Below are 14676 nucleotides of genomic sequence, written 5' to 3'. Positions count from 1 at the left end.
AGAAGTAGAAGATGAATACCATGTCTTACTTATATGTGAAACGTATTCCCATTTAAGGTATAAATTTCTCCCCATGTTGCAAGGTATTTTTAAAGACCGTCAGTTAATGATAAATCTGCTAAACTCTGAAAATCCTTATATGATCCATGCTGTTTCTGTATTCTTAAAACATGTCTTTATAATGAGGAATGTGTAACTTGATTTAAAATCTGATCATGTACATCACGTGACAAATGTTAATATCCAATCTGCATTGTACTATGGGACTTGATGCCTAAATTACTGAAATAAACTGTCTGTCTAACGCTCTGACTCTCCTAATATTCAAATCAAAAGTTTATCCAGGCTGCCCCCTCATTGAACAGCATGACTGACTTAATAGGTCATATGAACATGGAATTGCATACTGGAAGCACATAAATGTCAGAACTGATAAAGATGTGTTCGTATGTTTGAATTAGCCGTTCATCCTTGATACTTCTGTCTACGTAATAAAGTGAACATGTTTATGTCACCTCGGTTTAATCAAATTAACAACAACAATATATACCACATTGGTCACACTCTTTCATCATCCAAACACCTACACGCTATCACCCTTAGAAACTTGACAACAGCATCAAAACAACACGCTGTAACTGGCTAACAAGATCAAACATCCTACATATTTACCCTGGTTTGTTGTGGCAATGGATGTATACAACAATAAGCTTGAGTCACTGACTTCTTTTTTCCCTTCTTATCCTTGTCATATCATCATATGACTTTTCATAACAGTCGTCAACTGGAGCCGCCATCGGTCCGCTACTTGGAAGTTCGCCATCGAAAGGAATATATTTGGTTCTCCGGTCATGTCAGTCTTGAGAATAATAACTGTGTTTGCAGCATTGGTAGCCCAAGTGTTCAACTGGACGGCGTTCTGCACGTCTGTGTGGGGCAAAATGTACGACAGCGTCTTCGGCGACTCGTACAGAAGTGTTGGGTTGTGGGTGTCATGTCCGTCCGACCTCGTGACCCAGTGCTACTCCTACGTCGGGACCACTTTAGGTAGGCATGAAAAAGCTATTAAGCCTTGGTACTCATATTTAAGTGTATAGTTATTGTATAGTTTAAGCGAACGAACAATTCGAAGAAATAATGCTTGACGTGAGATTAACAAACACATTAAATAACAATATTCTAGAAGCATTAGAAGAAGACAATTTGTACAAAATGCACTCTCTATGATCAAGTGTTTATCTTGAACGAATGGAGATATAATGAACTGGATATTGGATGTAGTACAAAATGATACCATTTCCAGGGAGACCAATACAATATACACAATGAACTGGGGGAATGCATTGGTGATGTAAAGTTTAATACTGACTGAAGTAGCCGGTTCTCCTTGCATACAACTTCCCATACGTTAACATACACTAACTGCGGCAATGATGGCTCTTGTGAAACGGGCACCAGTGCTCTCTGTGGGAGAGTGAGTGGGTGGTTTGACGCAGTTTTTAGCACCATTCCTCACATACCACTTGGACACTGACGAAATAACGCTTTAACCAATATACTCCAATGTTTGGATGCTGTTGGATGTAAATCTTGAAAGTTTGAGTATGTAACATAAATGGTATTTCAGGACAGGAATAATCACTTCCACTTCTTCATTTTAGGTTTCCATGTGGCCATTCAAGCAATGGCGTGTCTGGGGTTCATTGGCGTCAACTTCACCTTTGTGGCCGCCATCCTCCGGATGTCGGCGGCGAAGGACTGGAGGAGTCAGTTCCATCTGTCCAACGGCGCAGTGGCTCTACTCAGTGGTCAGTAATACTGGCCATAGTTGAATGGTCAACATAATATACAAAATAAAAGGGACACAACTCTTTTCATTGTCATAAGAAATCTGCTAACAGCAAGCACAGTTAAACGATTCTGACTACCTCATGAGCATGTGTTTTTGAATCACTATCCAATACTGATGATACCGGGTGTTCGTGAAAAGGTGAGTGTATCCTGCCTCACCGGTGGCACCCATCACAAATACATACAAGCAAGCCAATTGTTCACCTACAAAAAAAACAGGAACATATGGTACAAGACAAAATAGGAAATTACATCGGATGTCTGATATCACCGATATCCACCATGTCTTGAATGGTGTTACCTTGCTCAAAAAACTTTGAGCAAGCGCCATATGCCTCCACGCCACATCGAAAACCGGGTTCGATTCCCCACAATGATACAACGTGTGAAGCCGATGGCTTGTGTCCCCCGCCGTGATATTACTGGAATATTGCAACCATATTCTCTCCAGTTGCCTGTCCTATCCCCAAAGTTCACGCTGCTATATGTTTCGATTCAGCAATGAGGTAAAGGTTATGAAATTGATCAGATGTGATCATATAAATGTCATTTTGTATTATACACACGGGATTTAACACGTTGTTGTCTTTGGATATTTTGGCAAGCATGTGGTGAAAACATCATCCAGGGCCACAGACTTGATCATAATTAGATTCACTGCAGATGCACATGTCCAATAACAATAACACGTTTCCTTGTTTCCAAGTTGCGGTGGGTTCTTTTATGCCTAAGTCTTTTCTTTCTACCATGACCGTTAGGTCTACTGTGAGGTGACACTACCATTTGTCTCACAACATTCCATATTAGAAATCGAGAAAAATATCCGATGGTGGAAAATGCTGGAAGTTGTCTGCAAGACGTATATTTCTTCCGGACGTTGCTCCCAGGAAAGGGTCACAGGGGTCCAAGTGATTTAAGGGGCCGCAATCAGGTCACCAGAGTAGCATCCTTTAACGCCCCAGGATCCGCTGACCATGGGTTCTCTTTTATTATGATTCTGGGTCACCAAAGGGTTAACCTTTCATCTCTTTTCTCACACGAGCTGCCACGCCGTGAACTAACTGAAATACAAAGCCGCATTAAATACTTAAAACTTGCTCACTAGTCTCAACAACACTCATAGAATATTGGAGGTCTATTGGTGTTTGCTATTTCAGAAAGGACAATGCTAAATTTTGATACTAAAAATACTCATAATGAATTCAAGAAGTGAACTAATGAGTGTTCATTGATTCATTGTAGCCTTCTTCTGGATGGTTGCTGTCGCCGTTTTCGGGGCGTCCTACAGACGTGACGGACGTCTGATGAATGGCGTTGGAAGGCTTGGCGAGATTGGCTTCTCGTTCTGGATGGCTGTTATGACGATGTTGGTGGAGATCGTTCTTACTGTGCTGTTTATGATCGGCAAGAAGATGGGAGGCTCTGTCTCCGTCAACGAGCCTCGAAACAGAACCGGAGTAGATGTGTCCATCACTGAAGTCGACGGCGTGTAACGGACAATCAGTCGTAATGTTCCTTGTAGAGGAGAGTAATCACGATGTCTTTCTGTAACAGGTCTAAAGCAATCCACATGTCAAGATGTATTCCCAATGTAACTGACCAGAAAACCATTGACAACTTCAGAACGCTAATCATTTCCCGAGGTGTCTGTTGTTATTTTGTCTTTCTAAAGCTATATTCGATCGTTTAAGGAATAGAGATTAATTAATCTTCTTAATAATCATTGTAATGATTTTAAATCTTGAATAGCCGTTGCATTCACGGTATCTATTTCAAATATATATAATCTTCCCCGTTCCACAGTCATATGGGCCTCTATTATTATTGACAAAAGGGAATAGTTGCGTCCCTTGGTCATGTCAGGATCCGCTAATCGTGGAATTGAGTTCGACTTAGTTATGATCCCTGTTATTTTGTCGTATACTTCCTTTGCACTGAAGTGATAAACATCACTCGTCACGTTCTTTCCCCTATCACTAAGCTGGAACGGAATGATGTAAGAGAAAGCGATGTTAAACCAACTTTCTCACGCATCCACTGTAGATGGGAACAACATCAGTTGCGAAAAGTGGAAGTTTTTCGTACAGTCTGATACCAATCCAGGAGTGAAAGAAAACCCAAGTACCCCATGCCTGCCGTAAGAGGCGACAGAAATGGGGATTGAGTGGTTACAATGGCCGCTGAGTATGACTAGTCCCCGGATATGTGACCAACAGGATAACCGACACCTGTTACACAACAGTTTTAGTCATCTTTTACCCAGGGACGCTCGTATTATCGACCAATTGGTCTGGTCCAGGCTCGATCTGCGTATAGTCCGACGTGATGTTAATGTAATATTGCTGACTTCGGCCTCAACTCGCCCGACGATCACACGGTATATGTAACTTGAATATTTAATCATTTCCCTTACGAAATTTAAGAAGTTTACATGAAAAGACATTGTAGACTGAAACTCTGTTAAACGGGACGGTCCGGTTTCCATAGAAACTGTCCGTATGAACTGATCTTTGGCTTCTGGAGAAACTGTCCGTATGAACGGTTCTTTTGGCTCCTGGAGAAACTGTCTGTATGAAAGGTACTTTGGCTTCTAGAGAAACTATCCGTATGAACGGTTCTTTTGGCTTCGTGAACGTCCGTAAGGCGGAACGTCCGGATCAGCAGTGTCTGGACTAAAGAGGTTTTACTGTTCCATACTGGGTAACCTATTTTCTGATTACATGTTGCCACAAAGTTATTTTGAAAGATATATCAGCAACGATGTTCGGGTCTTATTTAAATGTTGGGTTGATTGGTGTAAATAAATGTATAGATACTTCTTGTAAATCATATCCAATGTAAATATACGTCTCAACGAACTCAACATCTATATAGACCAAATGTAATGCTCTTGGCTGTATGTGATATACTAATATATCTTGTATATAATATGTTGTCAGGCCATTTCTTCTTCTTGCTCTCTGGATCTCTGTCACTATGGTTTCTATGGCAATGTTGATCCAAATCCATGACAGGGAAATTAACCCAACCATGAACTTGTTTCAAGGAATAATTAAGAAATGTTTTCATGCATCCATAGTAACATGACGTCAGAATCAAACATGTTTTAGAGACACATGTTCACTGAAGTGTTTTAATTTCTCGGTTGAGGTATTTGTACCTGGAATAATGTATACAAGCACATTGTTTGAATAAAATCATTTGAATCGCAATTATGAGGTATTTTGGAGTTAAAATAAGTTTTATGACTGAATTTTAAATTGTGAATGACTATCATATCTGTCATTATGAACACGTGGGAGTTAATTGGTGAATTGATCACAGGGTAGAGACGGTTTATATGTAAGCAAATAATATTGGCACGTGTAAGCCGTTCGAGAAAAGGGTGTCTCAATTTCCGACACCAGATGCTATCACTGCCTTATACTAATAATAAAACGGAGATACTCCTTGTACGTGATGTCTTAACTGCCTAATGCAAGCAGGACTAAATATACGATCTCTGCTTTGTGTGCCAGCAGTGGGATGGGAGATATATACTCTTTTAAAGCACCAGGTGTTTTAACTGCCTAATGCAATCAGGAGTGAATATACATACTCTGCTTTGTGTACCAGCAGTTGGATGGGAGATCTATACGCTTTTAAAGCACCAGGTGTCTTCACTGCCTATTGCAATCAGGAGTGAATATACATACTCTGCTTTGTGTACCAGCAGTTGGATGGGAGATCTATACGCTTTTAAAGCACCAGGTGTCTTCACTGCCTAATGCAATCAGGAGTGAATATACATACTCTGCTTTGTGTACCAGCAGTTGGATGGGAGATATATACGCTTTTAAAGCACCTGGTGTCTTCACTGCCTATTGCAATCAGGAGTGGATATACAAACTCTGCTTTGTGTGCCAGCAGTGGGATGAGAGATATATACTCTTTTAAAGCACCAGGTGTCTAAACTCCCTAATGCAATCAGGAGTGGATATACATACTCTGCTTTGTGTGCCAGCAGTTTGATGAGAGTTATATACTCTTTTAAAGCACCAGGTGTCTTCACTGCCTATTGCAATCAGGAGTGGATATACATACTCTGCTTTGTGTGCCAGCAGTGGGATGGGAGGTATATACTCTTTTAAAGCACCTGGTGTCTAAACTCCCTAATGCAATCAGAAGTGGATACACATACTCTGCTTTGTGTGCCAGCAGTGGGATGTGTGTGAGAGAGAGAGAGAGAGAGAGAGAGAGAGAGAGAGAGAGAGAGAGAGAGAGAGAGAGAGAGTGCGAGAGTTGTATTAAAACTGCCCAAGCAACAATACTTGAAACCTGTTAAAATGTAGAATCTCGTGTCATCGACTACCATTTGAGAAAGGATGATGGAATAATATACATATTGATAAACATTCGGTAACATTATTTCATCATAATAGCACATGTGATGACTACCATTATTAGTGACTATTGTAGCGACATTTATAGTTCCTACATGTCTGAATACATTTCTATATGTAACATGATCTTGCTGAGTTTCATAGAATGCTTTAAAGAAACTTGCAAACTTCAGAATAATTCTAACAATTGTCAATTAGTCGCCATCAAAAACAAATATGATACTCTGCTAACGTCAAAATACCATGCACTTAGTCTTGAGTGGAGTGGCACATAGTCTCAAAGTTCTGCTCTGTTGTTCTGGAATGCAATGAGACCGCCTCCGTGGTCTAGTGGTAGAGCGTCCGCCCGGAGAGCGGAAGTTCCAGGGTTCGATCCCCGGCCGCGTCATACCAAAAGACGTTAAAAGATGGTACTTGTTACCCTGTCTGGCGCTCGGCATTAAAGGGCTAAAACAAGGAATGGTCGTCTCGGAGTCAGTATACAGTGTCTGAGTGGGGTATTCATGTTAAACTGCGGCATGATATCTCAGTGTGCTAGCACTATAAATCGGCATCAGTCCGGACTAGTACAAGCAGCCACATACACACACACGTGCATGCACGTCGCTATATAAGCGCAATAATCTTGGACGCGACGTTAAACCCAATTTCAACTCACCTCACCTCGAATGCAATGAGGGAGAAGCCGTACAGAAACAGGCTCTCAGTCAGGCTAAATTTAGAAAAGCCTATCGGGAAGGACGCAACTTGCTCCGAGTTGAGAACGCTCAGAATGTCCGGTTAAGATTCAGTTAAAAGTTTTAAGGTGGGTTTTGTGCTTGATGAAACCAAACAATGTTGACAGTGTGAGAATACTTCTATTGACCTTAACAAGACATTAAGATGTACACTCAATACTTGATGGTGTAGTACCTGGATGTGACACTACTTGATGCATGGATGCCAGCGACATCAATGTACATTGAGTTATCCAAGTTTTTTTAATAATTGAACCATCGACATGAAATGACTGAGAACGGTTTACAGAGGATATTAAACATATTGCCTCACGTCGCAGACATACTTCACCACACCCTACGATTTCTGCTGACCTGGTTACGTATGCATGTAAGAAAACTTAGTCAGCCATAGCGATGATACGGCTATGAAGGTGTGTGCTATGTATTATTAACATGGATACCCACGAGGTGAACAGCTATGGCATGCCACGTCAGGAGATCGCTTTCATATATCTATTCACGGACGTATATACAATATATCTATATATCTATATACGTCTTTGGTCTATTGTCCTTCTATTTCATTTTGTCAGAACAAAACAATGGCAGGGAAGCCAGTGCTTGTCAGCGATGACTACAACGCAGCGTTTGAGCCCGAGACATACTTGAGCACTTACTACAATGACCCCTCTCCTAACCCAGTGGTCGGCGACATGATGACCTTCGGCCTGACCCAGTTTCACGAGGCTTTTGCTTCAGGTGGGTAAATTGTTATACAGACAACTCTGGTTAAGGGGAGGACCATTTGATATTTAGGGTGCGGATGGGAACGGGTTCGTTTAGTAGAGTCATGTTCTTCTACATTTGTAGATGCTGAGATTTCCTTTCCTTCACAAAAAAGATCGGAGAATTTTTTATGTCAAATTAAACATTTTCTCGCTGTTCACTATTAAAAGGGTACAGGTATAGGTGATGTTAAGAAAATAGAGTTTTAATAAAGCATTTTCATATAAAATAATATAATTTTACGAGACCACGTGTAGCAACACCCCAGAGTGCAGTTCTCTTCAGATCGGCAGAAAATTGGTCATCTTGACATGTTTGTACTCACAACTCCTTGAGGAATATACTTTTCGATGACTAAGATTGTGGATGATGGACATAAATAGCATAACTTTTGATGTAAGCTTACGACGAAACGCTATCAAACTGACATTTGGGCACTTTGGGTCCAAACCCCAAATCGTGTAACCAAATGGTTCAGAATCAATCGCCCAAACACAACGAAAACAATTTGCTGAACGTGCCTACGTACCCAGATCACGGGAACTTGAATTTGACGTAAAGCCTTGGCTGCACCGACAGCATGATGACCTACAAAGCTAAGGGTGTGAAAGGGGCGAGGCACTGTTCATTTACTCCCAAACTTCTTGACAGTAGTATGCTAAGATTTGAAATTATTATTGATAAATAAGTGTTACATCATACTATCTATCATGTTTTTGTCTCGATGTCCAAGATTATGAAACACAATTATGAGCTGTGTTTTTTTTTAAATCATTAAATCAAATGGTCCATCCCACAAAAGTTATAAATCCAGGGCAAAAGTATCTACTTAACTGGCTGGCCTTTTATCCGACAAGGATTGTTCCAACTTTTCTATTTTACTAACTACACTTTTGATATCAAGTCAATGTCTCCTGGCCCCTGGTTCTATCAGATAACCGACAGCCCCGACACAACACTACTGTTGTTGCTGGCAGGGAATATAAGCAAAAACACAGCGATATGGGGCAGCTAACTGACACTTTATTCCCGCACAGGTTTCTCTCAGTGGCTTATGAGCCTTTCCCATATGGGAGCTAGCCATTGTTGTTAGTTGTTTTCACTGTAAGCACTGGTGTCACTGTGAGCAAAGACGTCATCTAACACATATTTCTACAGGAAACATCAAGGGGAGACAACTGCTTGACTTTGGTACAGGACCCACTATACACTCAATCATCAGCTCATCTCAACACTGTGAAAGCATCTTACTGGCGGAGTTCTCATTGAAAAACAGAGACACCCTGAAACAATGGCACAATGGGGAGCTGAAACATAGTTTTGCCAAATTTATTGACTGTGTTCTCAAACTGGAAAGAAAAGAGTAAGTCTTTTCAGCAATAATTCACATTTAAATTCTGAATAGTCAGAAACAGTACGCACATTGAATCACATTAGATTACGTTTTAGAATTGATCATCAGCGTACGAACTTTTTACGCCATTTGGTATTTATATGATGACTTATATAAATATATATTAGAATCCGTGAAAATCAAACAAAGGCGGTCTGACCCTTAACTCTCCGCTGAAACTATATGGGATATGTTGTTTTAAAATGTAACAAATATGTTTGAGATTCTCAAATATACTTTACCGCTTACACGTGTCTCCATTTCATGAGTATGGTACTGTAAACCCTTTTGCTAATGTTTCTATTCTAAAACACAATGCCTTGTCATTTCAATTTCAAGAAGCTGTTAATTCAAAAGCAGTTAGTAAAATTGTGATATCGTTTCATATATTAATTTCAGGGATTCTGTGTCTAACAGAGAAGCCAGCATGAGAGAGAAAGTGTCTGGCATCATACCGTGTGACATCCGAAATGAGAACCCCTTTGCTCCATGCTTCATCCCCTCTGCCGACATCATCACATCCTCCCTGTGCATGGAAGCAGTGGCCTTGAGTATTCCAGAATATGAATCTTATTCAGCGCGACTTGCTTCAGTCCTGAGACCTGGAGGACACCTAGTTCTTTTCGGCTGTGTTGGGGGATCTTTCTATACAATTGGTAGCAGTCGCTTTTCCAGCTTTGGTATGACCAGCTCAGAGATACAGGCTGCATGGACCAAAGCTGGTTTGGAGATTGTAACCTGGAAGGAAGGTCGTCGACCAAATCCAGAACAGAAGGAGATCACAGATATTGATGGATTCTTCACTTTGGTAGCAAAGAAGCCGAAGGCGTAAAAACAGAAGTTATTAAATTTCATAAAACTGATAGATTTATTTTCCTATCCAGAAATATAAATTATACATCATTAACAAACAGTACATCAGAAAACGAATTACCACCTATTACAGTACGATATGTGCACTGTTTTGATAGATTTCAACAGGTTTTTCTGGTGTCCATTGTCAATATTGTTCTAGACCTTGTCATTAGTATCATACAGAGACTCTGTCAATGCTAGATTGATAAACATAATAAAACTAGAAGTTAGAGTTAGAAGACAAACTCTCTCTCTCTATCTCTCTCTCTCTCTCTCTCTATTTACAGAGTGTGGCGTTAAACAACAACAAACACAACATGATGGGGGATGCAGAAGTGAGGGAAGGGGATCAGGGGTAATATTTAATATTTACCCCCGAGCGTCAGTCCGGATCAGCAGTGTCTGGACTGAAGAGGTTTTACTGTTCCATACTGGGTAACCTATTTTCTGATTACATGTTGCCACAAAGATATTTTGAAAGATATGATATCAGCAACGATGTTCGGGTCTTAATTAAATGTTGGGTTGATTGGTGTAAATAAATGTATAGATACTTCTTGTAAATCATATCCAATATACGTCTCAACGAACTCAACATCTATATAGACCAAATGTAATGCTCATGGCTGTATGTGATATACTAATATATCTTGTATATAATATGATGTCAGGCCATTTCTTCTTCTTCTTCTTGCTCTCTGGATCTCTGTCACTATGGTTTCTATGGCGATGTTGATCCAAATCCATGACAGGGAAATTAACCCAAGCATGAACTTGTTTCAAGGAATAAGTAAGAAATGTTTTCATGCATCCATAGTAACATGACGTCAGAATCAAACATGTTTTAGAGACACATGTTCACTGAAGTGTTTTAATTTCTCGGTTGAGGTATTTGTACCTAGAATGCTGTTTACAAGCACATTGTTTGAATAAAATCATTTGAATCGCAATTATGAGGTATTTTGGAGTTATAATAAGTTTTATGACTGAATTTTAAATTGTGAATGACTATCATATCTGTCATTATGAACACGTGGGAGTTAATTGGTGAATTGATCACAGGGTAGAGACGGTTCATATGTAAGCAAATAATATTGGCACGTGTAAGCCGTTCGAGAAAAGGGTGTCTCAATTTCCGATACCAGATGCTATCACTGCCTTGTACTAATAATAGAACGGAGATACTCCTTGTACGTGATGTCTTAACTGCCTAATGCAAGCAGGACTAAATATACGCTCTCTGCTCTGTGTGCCAGCAGTGGGATGGGAGATATATACTCTTTTAAAGCACCAGGTGTTTTAACTGCCTATTGCAATCAGGAGTGGATATACATACCCTGCTTTGTGTGCCAGAAGTGGGATGGGAGATATATACTCTTTTAAAGCACCAGGTGTCTTCACTGCCTATTGCAATCAGGAGTGGATATACAAACTCTGCTTTGTGTGCCAGCAGTTAGATGGGAGATATATACTCTTTTGAAGCACCTGGTGTCTTCACTGCCAAATGCAATCAGGAGTGGATATACAAACTCTGCTTTGTGTGCCAGCAGTTAGATGGGAGATGTATACTCTTTTAAAGCACCAGGTGTCTTCACTGCCTATTGCAATCAGGAGTGGATATACATACTCTGCTTTGTGTGCCAGCAGTGGGATGAGAGATATATACTCTTTTTAAGCACCTGGTGTCTTGCAATCAGGAGTGGATATACATACTCTGCTTTGTGTGCCAGCAGTTAGATGGGAGATATATACTCTTTTAAAGTACCAGGTGTCTTCACTGCCTATTGCAATCAGGAGTGGATATACATACTCTGCTTTGTGTGCCAGCAGTGGTATGAGAGACATATACTCTTTTAAAGCACCAAGTGTCTTCACTGCCAAATGCAATCAGGAGTAGATATACATACCCTGCTTTGTGTGCCAGCAGTTGGATAGGAGATATATACTCTTTTAAAGCACCAGGTGTCTTCACTGCCTATTGCAATCAGGAGTGGATATACATACTCTGCTTTGTGTGCCAGCAGTGGTATGAGAGATATATACTATTTTAAAGCACCTGGTGTCTTCACTGCCAAATACAATCAGGAGTAGACATACATACCATGCTTTGTGTGCCAGTAGTTGGATAGGAGATATATACTCTTTTAAAGCACCAGGTGTCTTCACTGCCTATTGCAATCAGGAGTGGATATACATACTCTGCTTTGTGTGCCAGCAGTGGGATGAGAGATATATACTCTTTTAAAGCACCAGGTGTCTTCACTGCCTATTGCAATCAGGAGTGGATATACATACCCTGCTTTGTGTGCCAGCAGTTGGATAGGAGATATATACTCTTTTAAAGCACCAGGTGTCTTCACTGCCTATTTCAATCAGGAGTGGATATACACACTCTGCTTTGTGTGCCAGCAGTGGGATGAGAGATATATACTCTTTTTAAGCACCTGGTGTCTTGCAATCAGGAGTGGATATACATACTCTGCTTTGTGTGCCAGCAGTGGTATGAGAGATATATACTCTTTTAAAGCACCTGGTGTCTTCACTGCCAAATGCAATCAGGAGTAGATATACGATCTCTGCTTTGTGTGCCAGCAGTTGGATAGGAGATATATACTCTTTTAAAGCACCAGGTGTCTTCACTGCCTATTGCAATCAGGAGTGGATATACATACTTTGCTTTGTGTGCCAGCAGTGGGATGAGAGATATATACTCTTTTAAAGCACCTGGTGTCTTCACTGCCTATTGCAATCAGGAGTGGATATACATACCCTGCTTTGTGTGCCATCAGTTGGATAGGAGATATATACTCTTTTAAAGCACCTGGTGTCTTCACTGCCTAATGCAATCAGGACTAAATATACATACATACATATGCTTTTCTCTTTCTTAAGAGAGAGAGAGAGAGAGAGAGAGAGAGAGAGAGAGAGAGAGAGAGAGAGAGAGAGTTGCGACATTTAGAGTTCCTACATGTCTGAATACATTTCTATATGTAAAATAATCTTGCTGAGTTTCATAGAATGCTTTAAAGAAACTTGCAAACTTCAGAATAATTCTAACAATTGTCAATTAGTCGCCATCAAAAACAAATATGATACTCTGCTAACGTCAAAATACCATGCACTTAGTCTTGAGTGGAGTGGCACATAGTCTCAAAGTTCTGCTCTGTTCGTTCTAGCCCTTTCGCCCCGACTGCCCGAAAAATCGGGCAGCATAAACCGTGTCCCAGTACCCGGCTGCCCGAAAAATCGGGCGGCTACTGTCCAAGCCCCACACACGGCTGCCCGATAAATCGGGCGGCACGACCGTGTTTACAAAATCGCTCTTTCTACTTCCTTTCTCGTGTGTAATCTCGTTCTAAATATGGAAACGAGATCTACACGTAATGACACGTCATTCGATGGAATTTCCGAGTCTTTTTGGCGCGAAAATCGCGAATGTCACCTGTTTTCGCGACAGGTATTTTTCTCACTTGAATCGTAAATCTAGCGTAATGGCGGCCAACTACGATTCGGATAGCGATCAGATGACTAACAACGACTCTATCGGGAATAATAATGTGTTTGATTTGAATAATTTACGCGAAGGGGAGAGGGAATTTCGCGAATATTTTCGTGAAGATTTTGACGGTTTCGACGAGGTGTCCCCCCCCCCCCCCGCCAACTTTCAAGAATGGGAGTGGCAGAGGGACCACAACGGTGGAGACATGAGGGATTTTGAAGAGGCGACCGGACTCAAGAATATATATTGACACGGTGAGTGAAGTATCGTGCTATTGATTTTTTCCAACTGTTTTACAATGATTCTGTGTTTGAACAGATTATCAGTGCGACGAATGAGAATGCAGCCTACACGTGAACGAGCGATCACAACAACAACAAAGGTGAGTGGCATGACGTATCTCTTTTCTTTTTTTTTAAATTTAATTTTCTGATCGCAATCCGAATTGTAGTTTGCCGGTTTGTCGTATGTCCTTATATTTCGCTCAATTTGAATAAAATTTATTTCCATATTCATGTTAGTTTTCTTGTTTTTTACATCTTAATTTAAATTTTAGTAATTGTAATAATTATTTATTTATTAATTGATGTAATAAAGTACTGATTTAATTTATTATGCAATTGTAAATAGCAGTGTATTGTAAATTGTTATCACAACTTGTATATTTGCAGAACTTGAATTTACAATCTTTCCATCCTTTTACAATCTTTCCCTCCTTTCAGATCAATCTGTGATATCTTCTCTGTGATGTCATTCTTATAGTAGCTGTGGTTCAATGTTCAGGTAATGTGATAAATTACTATTTAAAAACTTAAATACTTAATTTTTGTTTCAAATCCTGAAAAAGAACAAAATAAATCAAATATTTGTGTTTTTACCTGTGTTAACGAGTTTACCTGCGTTAACAAGTTTACCTGAGTTAACGAGTTTACCTAAGAGGCTGTAAGTGTATCATAAGTAATATGTGACATCAGTATAGAAAACAAAGTCAGTACCAAGAGTTGTAAACTTGTTTATTTGTTTACAGATGTGCATGAAGAGAATTTACCTGTTATACCTGGGATTACCTGTGCCGTCCAAGATGACAAGACCACTGTGTTATGTTTACCTTGTATCTGTGATTTATTTTTGTGATTTTTAATACAATTTGAGCCAAAATTCATTGTCTGTTTTCATTTTTTCAGTGTTTTC

General features: G+C 40.0%; 2 protein-coding genes across 4 annotated transcripts; both read left to right on the top strand.

Annotated features, from left to right (window-relative positions):
- The first annotated feature begins 750 nt into the window (after positions 1–750).
- On the top strand, positions 751–5063 carry LOC124145965. The gene is made up of 3 exons (XM_046515964.2): positions 751–1047; positions 1662–1808; positions 3094–5063. Exons 1-3 carry the CDS (start codon positions 852–854, stop codon positions 3342–3344), a joined length of 594 nt encoding a protein of 197 aa, XP_046371920.1. The 5' UTR covers positions 751–851; the 3' UTR covers positions 3345–5063.
- A 1830-nt stretch (positions 5064–6893) lies between these two features.
- Positions 6894–14643, top strand: LOC124145957 (indolethylamine N-methyltransferase-like). Of its 3 annotated transcripts, none has more exons than XM_048402845.1 (6): positions 6894–7038; positions 7546–7711; positions 8897–9101; positions 9531–13739; positions 14208–14268; positions 14513–14643. In XM_048402845.1, exons 2-4 carry the CDS (start codon positions 7555–7557, stop codon positions 9961–9963), a joined length of 795 nt encoding a protein of 264 aa, XP_048258802.1. In that variant the 5' UTR covers positions 6894–7038; positions 7546–7554; the 3' UTR covers positions 9964–13739; positions 14208–14268; positions 14513–14643. The 3 variants fall into 3 exon arrangements, with proteins under 3 accessions (XP_048258802.1, XP_048258801.1, XP_046371907.2); XM_048402844.1 differs by having other exon boundaries at positions 9531–13867; XM_046515951.2 differs by lacking the exon at positions 14208–14268 and having other exon boundaries at positions 9531–13867.
- The last annotated feature ends 33 nt before the right edge of the window (positions 14644–14676 follow it).

This window comes from Haliotis rufescens, unplaced genomic scaffold (assembly GCF_023055435.1).
Source record: "Haliotis rufescens isolate VD_foot unplaced genomic scaffold, xgHalRufe1.0.p SCAF_3, whole genome shotgun sequence".
Lineage (NCBI taxonomy): Eukaryota > Metazoa > Mollusca > Gastropoda > Lepetellida > Haliotidae > Haliotis > Haliotis rufescens.
This window is presented reverse-complemented; position numbering and strand designations above follow the sequence as displayed.

What these genes read in the sequence shown, in the direction of transcription:
- LOC124145965 (XM_046515964.2), top strand. Translation starts at nt 852, where the DNA reads ATGTCAGTCTTGAGAATAATAACTGTGTTTGCAGCATTGGTAGCCCAA. An exon ending in CTACGTCGGGACCACTTTAG is followed by an intron (nt 1,048 to 1,661) that starts GTAGGCATGAAA and finishes TCTTCATTTTAG; the next exon opens with GTTTCCATGTGGCCATTCAA. An exon ending in CGCAGTGGCTCTACTCAGTG is followed by an intron (nt 1,809 to 3,093) that starts GTCAGTAATACT and finishes GATTCATTGTAG; the next exon opens with CCTTCTTCTGGATGGTTGCT.
- LOC124145957 (XM_048402845.1), top strand. Translation starts at nt 7,555, where the DNA reads ATGGCAGGGAAGCCAGTGCTTGTCAGCGATGACTACAACGCAGCGTTT. An exon ending in TCACGAGGCTTTTGCTTCAG is followed by an intron (nt 7,712 to 8,896) that starts GTGGGTAAATTG and finishes ATATTTCTACAG; the next exon opens with GAAACATCAAGGGGAGACAA. An exon ending in CTCAAACTGGAAAGAAAAGA is followed by an intron (nt 9,102 to 9,530) that starts GTAAGTCTTTTC and finishes TATTAATTTCAG; the next exon opens with GGATTCTGTGTCTAACAGAG.